We start from the raw sequence: 9,176 nt of genomic DNA, 5'->3' as shown, positions 1-9,176 counted from the left end.
AAATACATGACAAACCCGTATATTCTGGAGGCGTACCTGCTCACAGGCATACGATGCTTCAGAGTTCATACACTTGAACGTCGTCCAAAATGAATGATCCTAAAGCCTGTCTTGCTCCACATAGCACCGATGTTAACAGTAATGACGCAGCCAGCGTTCAGCGTCCTCGACAACTTCACCCAGGTCACTACCCGCCATAATTTCCTCCTAGAATTTGGATTAACTAAGGATATACATTGAGGAATAAATGTCTTAAAATAATGTATTTCCATACAAAAAATTATTCTTGAACTTTTTATTACTAAACTTCAGCGCATTGATCCATCGTGAAAACGGCTGATATCGGTTTTGCTCTGGGTTCTGGGCTACCTTCGCGGGCTCTGGGCTACCTTACTCCGTGGCAACAGCATGGAGCAGGGTATAGTTTGCAGCTGAAAATCGAAGATAAACCGACTTGCGTGCTAATGTGGCTAAAACTGTTGATGGGCACCAGCCTGTATCCTAAAGAGTTGCTTTGAGGTTTAGGCCGAACCTTTAATTGCAAGAATGTTTGGGATAAGCGCCCATGCTGAGCAGGCGTCGTTGCGCCAGGTCTGACCCCACCATCGGACCGTTAGTTTCTGGCTCAGCAGCAGAGCTTTTGTGGCCAAGGTTTCACGTGCCGTAATGCTTTGCACGATCCTTCCTGTCCTGTGACGTCACCTGAACTTCAGCATAGTCGCTGTCTTCAGCCGCGGGCCATCCCAGTCAGGGGCAAGCAACGGGCGCTTGAAGCGACTCCAACCCACCCCACCACGAGAGGGCGGATCGGAGGCAGGTACTTCACAAACTAGCATGATGGGGTGGATGCCTAAGCCATAGATTATGCAGGATGTATTCACCTATCACTTGAACAGAATGTCGACCATCGCACCATTTCAGGTCGTTGGCAATTGAAGACAACCATTCCAGTTTAAATATCAATGAGCCATAACATGCACAAAAACAATATTCATATGTTAAGTCCGGGGCCGGGTTTGTATTAAAGTTTCCACAGTTACTGGTGTCTTGAAAGCACCAATGGTGCAATTGTAGAGAGGAAAAATCGAGCAGTCTGTTTAAGGTACCAAATTAAAGTCTTTGAAATCGGATGACGGGAGTAGCTTAGCTTAGGTTGTTTCTGCAGACTCGACTTCCAACATCAACACAGCTCCCGCACCTATGGCCGAGTCGGTATGCACGTGCAAAAGCTTTCGTACCTCTTTCTGCCCCCCCCCCCCTATGTTTTCAGGGCTTTTAGGACTTTTTCAGGACTGGAGCTTTTACGCGTCTCCTGTTGGCAGCGCACGAAGCTTGTTGCCGCCGTCACCGGTGCTTTGCTCCTGGCGCTGATCGTCGCGTGGAACATTTTCGAGTGGCGACCTCCGGAATGCCCCCGGGGGCCCCTCCTCACTGTGAATAGTGGTGGCCGCTTCGGCAACAAGATATGCCAGTACCTGACGCTCTGGGTGTTAGCCGTCGAGAACCCTGAGGTGCATGCGTACGTGTTGCCACCTATGAACGAGAAGCTCAACCTCCACTTCGACGGCCGACGACATGTGGCCCCGCTGTCGGCGCGCTGCGCCGCGGCAGTCCACTGGCGCGACCGGCCGCTGGGCGATGAGGCGACGTTCGCCGAGGAGCTTCGCGCTGGCCGCTCTCTGCGCGTGGCCGGCGGGCCATGCCCGTTGTCACGCTTCTATGCGCGCCGCGCTGCCGTCCTGGCAGAGCTGCCCTGGCGCACCAACATCTGGCGCACGGCACGTCGGCGTCTGGAGCGCACGCCACCCGGCACGCGCACCTACATCGGCGTGCACGTGCGACGCACCGACTACGAGGAATGGCTGGCTACCCACCTCGACGGCCGCCTGGTCTCCCCCGTGTACCTGCAACGTGCGCTGCGGTACGCGCGACACGCCTACCCTAGGCCGGCTTTCCTCGTCTCGAGCGACGATATGGTGTGGTGTCGGGAGCATATCGTCGGCACCGACGTGGTGTTCGTCGGCTCCGACGCGTCGGAGGCCGTCGATCTTGCGACCCTCGCGCTGTGCAATCACACCATCCTCACGTACGGGACGTTCGGGTACGTGTCTGCTTTTTTGGCCGGTGGGGACGTGCTGGCGCCGACCGGTTACTCCAGGATCGAGTATTTCCTGACGAACGAGCTTCGGTGGGCGGGCCGCAACATTACGCTGTTCGCGAACGCGCCGCCGTAGCGCAGGGTAATAGATGCCGGGTAGAACGAAGTTTGTACAAAAAACTGCGGCCTTAAACTAGAAATGCTCTAGACGTGCTGTGTAAGCAAATTTCTAGCTTATACTACATATTTGGCAGCCGGTATCTGGGAGGAGTGCAGCGCACGTGCCACCATACTAGATGTATATCAGATTGAAATGAATGTTATGCCGATAATGCTTGCAAAAAACTCTCAGATAATTGTGTGCTTCATTGCCCTTGGGAGCTTCTATTGGCACATAGCAAACAATTCAGCATATTCCTCGAGACGCTGCAAGACAAGTCACCTCCGCAAGCGCCACCTTTTGATTATGAATTAGGCGGTCACCGATTGAGCCCGTGAGACCACCATCCAGGTGAGACCACCACCCAGGTGAAACCACCACCCAGGTGAGAGACCACTACCCAGGTGAGAGACCACTATCCAGGGCGTGAAAGTCGGATAATTCACGGCGCACCGTTCATGACAACGTTGACCCGGTGCGCCGTGAAGTTTGACTTCTGTAAACAGCAAATTGCGAACGGATGGTCTCTGGACAATTGAAGAACCCTCTGCCAGGTGCTGGTTTCATCAACATCAACCTGATATAACTCAGCTCACAGCCCTGTGAAGAGTAGGCCTTTAAAACGTGAACCCTGCGGGCTGGACAGAAAAGTATGCCGCAGAGCGGTTGTGCTACAAACATGCTTCTGTGGAGGCTGGACGCAACGCCCGTCTTCTGACTTTCTGCTTTGGCGGACATGGTGGTCAGTGAGCCTTTGGGTGAACGTAATGAAGGTGGGCCATGCAACCGTGTTGATCAGACTCATGTGAGCACGGGCGTGTGGACTATAACCTGTGAGGCACTTCGTAATCCATCTCTAGCGCCCTGCACGACTGTCAGGACGGGGCAACATCCGGTATGTATGGGACATCAGACGAACGTGCCCAAAACACTAGTCACCTCGCGCGCACCGCATAGTGCTGGAGCAGCATTGCACATGTTTAACATCGCTTCGTAGAGTAAGCGGCAAGATTGCCACTAGCGTATGTCGTCACTAAGACCTCCGAGTGGCTTGCGGCGTCCGTCGATGGTCGGCTATGACACGCCCGACCATTTGCCGTCTTGATGTTGTTGTTATCCCCGGGAGTAGTGAAGCGTTGGACACAAGAGCGCACGATTCAGCGGTGTAGTTTTGCAACGTGGCGGACGTTGTGCGAGAGAAAATGGATAGACTTACAACCCAAACCCAAAGTACACAAAAACGGCTTCTTTCAGCAATGACTCCTGACACGACCCGCTGATGTTTGGTGACATATACCGCACTGTATCGCCCATATATACCGTACTGGATCGCCCATTATAAGCTACTTATTCCAGCAGTGACTCCTGGCACGACCCGCTGATGTTTGGTGACATATGCCGTACTGCATCGCCCATTGTAAGCGATGCCTATGACTCACAGCTACGAATCATGTTGGCTGTTAACCAGCCAATGTTGCCGATAAAATTCTGCGCACTTGTTACATAGCGTCCGGAAGCAACGCGGTCGCACGAAGCTACTGGGCTGGGTGATGATGATGATTGGGGTTTTAGGGCGCGTCGACTTCTAGGGTCATTTTGCGCCCACAACAGCTAAGTGTTTACCGTGGCGAATAGATGGCTGTGAATCCCACGCTTCTCAAAAATGAAAACAGCTGCCCGGTGCCAAGCATGCGAGAATCGTCACCAATAAGGTCTGAAAAGGTAAGACCTGACGCATCTCGTCCGAAGTAAAGTGCCCGCTCTTCTCTGAACTGTGGGCGGGAGTGAATAACGTGGCGAACCGGAAGTGGCGCATCACAGCGAGGACATTAAGGGCATTCTTCACCGCACAAAAGGTAGCTATGTGTTGCGTGCGTGTGGCCAATTCGTAATCTGCTGAGGGTTACTTCTTCGCGTCTCAGCTTACGTGAGCTTGAAGACCATAGACCCAGTTGTGGCTTGATCATCTTTAGCTTATTGTTTACAATGGCGTCCCAGCAGCGTTGCCATTTCCCCTTCACAGAGGCCGTGATTGCGGGGTAAGCGTCCCTTCCCGGAAAGGGTAAAGAACGGGTGCAAGGTGCACGCGCTGCCCGTTTTGCGGCCGCGTCAGCACGCTCGTTACCTGCGATACCCACATGACTCGGTATCCAACATAAGACGACAGTTTTACCAGCAAGATCCAGCGCTGTCAGGCGAACTAAAATATCCTGTATAATGGGACAAGGTGGGTTATAGGTTGTCAAAGCAAACAGGCCGTTCAAAGAATCGGATAAGATCACGTGTGAGTTGCTCTCACCAACTTAGATGAAGCATAGGGCTTTACTGATGGCAACGAGCTCGGACGTGTAAACTGAGGCGTGTTTCGGTAAAGAAAAGGACCGGGTGGCTTGGCCATTCACAAATGCAGCACCAACGCCTACCTCCGTCTTCGACCCATCAGTTTATGTGGCTTGAGAACCTATGTACGACCCGATGTGCTCCAGAGCCTTCGATCTCAGGTCGCATGGGATTGCTCCCTGTTTGCTTGTGCATGAAAGGGATACGTCCACTTTTGGTGAGATTAGCTCCCATGGAGGCACTAATACGGGACGCGACCTTAGCACACCACGCAAACTTATGTCGCTTTCCCGGAACAGCTTCTTCATATGGACACCAAATGGGATAGCGGACAGCCTTCTGCTACTTTGGAACTTGCTTTTCACATCACGTGAAAAGATTGCTCGGTGAGTCGGATGGTTGGGAAATTGACCCAGCTTGCAAAAGTACCGCATGCCAAGCATTTCCCTTCTCATTGCCAACGCCGGTTCATTAACTTCCACGGTAAGGCTAGCAACTGGCGACGTCCTGAATGCCCCCGTCACAATGCATAATGCGGTATGGTGCACGGTGTCTAATAAACGTTTGCAGGAACTCGGCGCGCGGTCATAAATAAAACAGCCATAATCAAGTTTCGAACGTATAAGTGAGCGGTATAGCAGTAGCAGTGTTCTTCTGTCCGCTCCATAAGATGTTCGAGACACATACTTCAATATGTTCCATGCTTTAAAACAGTTGTCACGTAGGGTTTTCAAATGTGACCCATACGATAAACGGTTATCAAACTGCAGACCCAAGACGCGGGTACTGGGTTCGTTTGGGATGGTCTGGCCGTGTAGCCTTAAAGCCATAGCGGGGCATTGACGACGTCGTCTGCAAAAGTGCATAGCGACTGTTTTCGAGGTCGAGAAACGTGGTCCGTTTATAACGCTCCACCTTTCCAGGCTGATCACAGCCAACTGCAAGCGACGTTCCAAAGAGGCAAAGTTTGACGAGGCATACCAGATGGCGACGTCATCCACGAAGAAAGAGAGCGGCTGGCCCACTTTGGAAGGGAGTCACCAATATCGTTAATCGTAACCGCGAACAGAGCAACGCTCAAACGCTACCCTGGGGCACGCCATTGTCTTGTTGGTACATATCCGAGAAGTGTGAGCCAGCACGAACTCTGAAAGAACGATCGGTCATAAAGTTCGCTAAGAACGTGCCCATGGCTCCTCGAATGCCATAAGGAAAGAGCTTTTTCAGGATGCCGTAACGCCACGTCGTATCATAGGCTTTTTCAACATAAAAAAACACAGCGCCAACATGTCGCTTTTCCCTAAAACTGGTGCGAATGTTTGTGTCGAGAGCTATAAGATGGTCAATGGTACTGCGATTTTTCCTGAATCCACATTGAGCAGCCGTAAAAACGTTGTACCGCTCCAAAAACCACGACAAACGCACATTTACCATACGTTCCATCAACTTACAAATGCATGATGTCAGTGAGATAGGGTGATAGTCAGCAGGGTCAGCCCCACTCTTACCAGGCTTGAGCATAGGGACAATATGTGACTCACGCCACGACTCCGGAAAACCTCCATTCTCCCAGAGATTGCTGTACGTCGCTAAGAGGGCCTCAACTACTGAAGTGGGAAGTTGCTTAAGCATGGCGTTGTGAACTAGACCCGGACCCTCTGCCACATTGCGCAGCGATCCGATCGCGGAAATTAGTTCGGCCATTGTAAAAGGTCGGTTATACGACATCTGCTCCGTCGTGCTGAAGTCGACAGGGGATGCCTCGCAGCGGATCCGGTGACGCATAAACTGCGGGACGGCGTTACCGTTACCGCACCGTTCGGAGAATGCGCGGGCGATTTCATTTGCTACGTCAGCTGGGTGTATAATGTCACGTCCATTGATACGGAGCACAGGGTGTGGCACAGACGAGTGCTGTCCAGCAATGCGTTTGATCCGTGACCATATATTGGATACAGGTGTTTGGCAGTTTAGTTGGCCGACGTACGATCGCCACCATGCCCGCTTAGTCTCTAGAATGGTAAGTCTAGCAGCCGCTCGTGCTCGTCGAAATGCAATAAGATTCTCAGTAGTACTCAGACGGTCAAACTTTTTAAGGGCCCTCCTACGTGCACAGATTGCGTCCCGGCACTGCTGCGTCCACCATGGGACAGGAGGACGACGATGGGCAGCCCGACGTTCGCGGTAAGCACCCTTCTGCAGACCGCAAAATCAGCGATGTCAAATCCTCTACCGACGGGGGTTCACTCGCTGGCTGCATAGTAAGGGAATGCTCGATCCTCGCTTGAAACTCAGTCCAGTCGGCTTTTCTAAAATTCCAGCGCTGTGGCCGAGAACCAAGAAAAACGCCAGCCCGGTACTTGATCCAGATGGGGAAGTGGTCACTTCCCATTGGATCGTCTGACACCGACCAGTCGAAATGGTTGATCAGTTGTGGGCTCAAAAGACTTAAGTCGATTGCCGATGCCTGTCCTGATGGGAGTGTAAAATGGGTGCGCGTGCCCGTGTTTAAGAGGCACAGCGATTCTTCATGTATGAAGGCTTCGCAGCGTTTCCCGCGAGAGTTTGTCTTGACACAACCCCACGCTGAATGGTGAGCGTTAAAATCACCTAAAATGAGGACAGGTGGCGGAAGCTGAGTCACCAGGTGTCTCAGATGAGCAGACGGAAACACGGTCCCCGGAGGCAAGTAGATTGAGCATATGGTGATCGTATGGCAGTTTAACAACACTTTGACTGCGATAGCTTGTAGTTCAGTATTCAAAGCCAGCCTTTGTGCACACACGCTGTGGTGCACGGCTAGGAGAACGTCACCATGAGCAACAGGGTCAGGTGGTAAATCTCGCCGCCAAACGGCATGACCCGAAAGACTAAAAACGCTGTCGGGTGCCAGTTTTGTCTCATGTAGACATATCACCGCCGGACGCCGCTCGTTAATGCATAGTTGGAGATCCTGGTAGCTTGTTCGGACGCCCCTACAGTTCCACTGTAAAACATTCGTCATGGAGCTAAGAGGTCAGGACGGTCGCTAGCTTCCTATCACTCCATGGTATCGACGCCTACCGGAGGACGGGGGGCATGTGTTTGGGGTTGTGAGTGTAAAACAGACCTACTTTTAAAAATACTCGGCTGCGCCGGCCACAGCAGACCCAGACGCTCCAGCTACGGGGTGCAGGGATCCAAGGTTTGATCCCACCGACGCCGGCCGGGTCCTGGGCCGAATACGTGGGCTGCCGTCTGTGGGCGAGATTGGCCAGGGGGGGCCACGGTTTTCCGGGCTCCCCACTCTAGACGGGGACGGCGCCGGCGAAGCCGTGACCCTAGATGGCGGCGCAGGAGGAGGGCCCATCGGTGGCTTCCGAACCTCGGATTCACCAGGGGCCTCTACGCGTCGCCTGGGCGGTGGAACGACTTCCCCCACGGGAGCAGGTCCCTGATCCGCCCCCGGCAGCCGGCTAATCGCCTTCGTCCTCTCCTGCTCAACTAAACGCGCTCGCTTGGCTTCGCGGGCGCGCCTATCAGCTTCTTGACGCTCCATCGTCTCTGCTACACGTTCACATGCACTGGTGAGGGGTGCCTGTGATGAGGAGACCGGTGGTTTCTCAGACGAAGGAATACCGGACGGCGCGCGAGGGCTGCGGCCACGCCGAACTGTCGTCCACCCGTCATTTGTTGGCGATCGAACTGGTGCTGAGGAGGCCGGCAGCACGGCGGCCACCGACTGCTCGGTTGGTGGGGAGGGAGCTTGGGGTGCTGGCTGTGAGTCCGGGGCGCGTGTTGAGGGTACAACTGATAGGTCAAACGATCTCAAAAGTTCCAGAAATTGAACAGCCGTCATGTCCTCGATCACGTTGGTGTGCGGCAACGAAGCTTTCACTTTCGATGCGTACGATGTTTTTGAGTGAATCTCGTTATAAAGTTCTCGAGCCCCACGAAATGATACGTTTTTAGAAGTTTCGATTGATATGATTTCCTTCTCCTTAGCGTAGGCTGGACATGCACGGTCGTAGGACATGTGCGGAACCTGGTCCTTGCCGCAGTTGACGCAGTGGGGTTTGTCAGAAGTACATTCTTCGCTCATGTGCTCGAGGAACGCACATTTGCCACACGCCGCGCGGTTCCGACAGTTGGGTTTCGTGTGACCAAATCGCTGGCACTGATAGCACCGCATGGGGTTAGGCAAAAATGAACGAACTTTTACGCGGACGTATCCCACACGTATCTCGGATGGTATCGTATCTCGGATGGTATGTCGGGCGACTGAATGTGAGTATAAGGTTGTTCGTGGGCACTAACTCTCCTCCCCTTCTGACAAGAATCCGTCGAGCGGCGGTCACTCCAAACCCCGAGAGCTCCTCCACGAATCTCTTCTTCATCAACGTCACGCAGGTCAAAACAGTTCACCACGCCCCGGGACGAATTTTTCGTGTTATGTGGTGTCGCCGACATTGACACTGTTTTTTCGCGTTTGCCAGCCCCATCCCGAACACTGTACGAAAATTCAGTTGCTTCCATAGCCCGACTCGCCTCCAAGTCGCTAGCAAATTCAACTTCTATTTTTCCATCTCGGAGCTTGTC

At 53.1% G+C, this 9,176-nt stretch overlaps 1 protein-coding gene across 1 annotated transcript; it reads left to right on the top strand.

Annotated features, from left to right (window-relative positions):
• The first annotated feature begins 1,535 nt into the window (after positions 1–1,535).
• Positions 1,536–2,234, top strand: LOC119104293 (galactoside alpha-(1,2)-fucosyltransferase 2). The gene has a single exon (XM_037227989.1). It carries the CDS (start codon positions 1,536–1,538, stop codon positions 2,232–2,234), a length of 699 nt encoding a protein of 232 aa, XP_037083884.1.
• Positions 2,235–9,176: the final 6,942 nt, after the last annotated feature.

The sequence above is a fragment of the Pollicipes pollicipes genome, unplaced genomic scaffold, assembly GCF_011947565.3.
Source record: "Pollicipes pollicipes isolate AB1234 unplaced genomic scaffold, Ppol_2.1 Scaffold_6052;HRSCAF=7182_pilon_pilon_pilon, whole genome shotgun sequence".
Lineage (NCBI taxonomy): Eukaryota > Metazoa > Arthropoda > Thecostraca > Pollicipedomorpha > Pollicipedidae > Pollicipes > Pollicipes pollicipes.
Note: the sequence above shows the minus strand (reverse complement) of the source record. Positions and strands in the feature narration are given on the sequence as shown.

What these genes read in the sequence shown, in the direction of transcription:
- LOC119104293 (XM_037227989.1), top strand. Translation starts at nt 1,536, where the DNA reads ATGAACGAGAAGCTCAACCTCCACTTCGACGGCCGACGACATGTGGCC.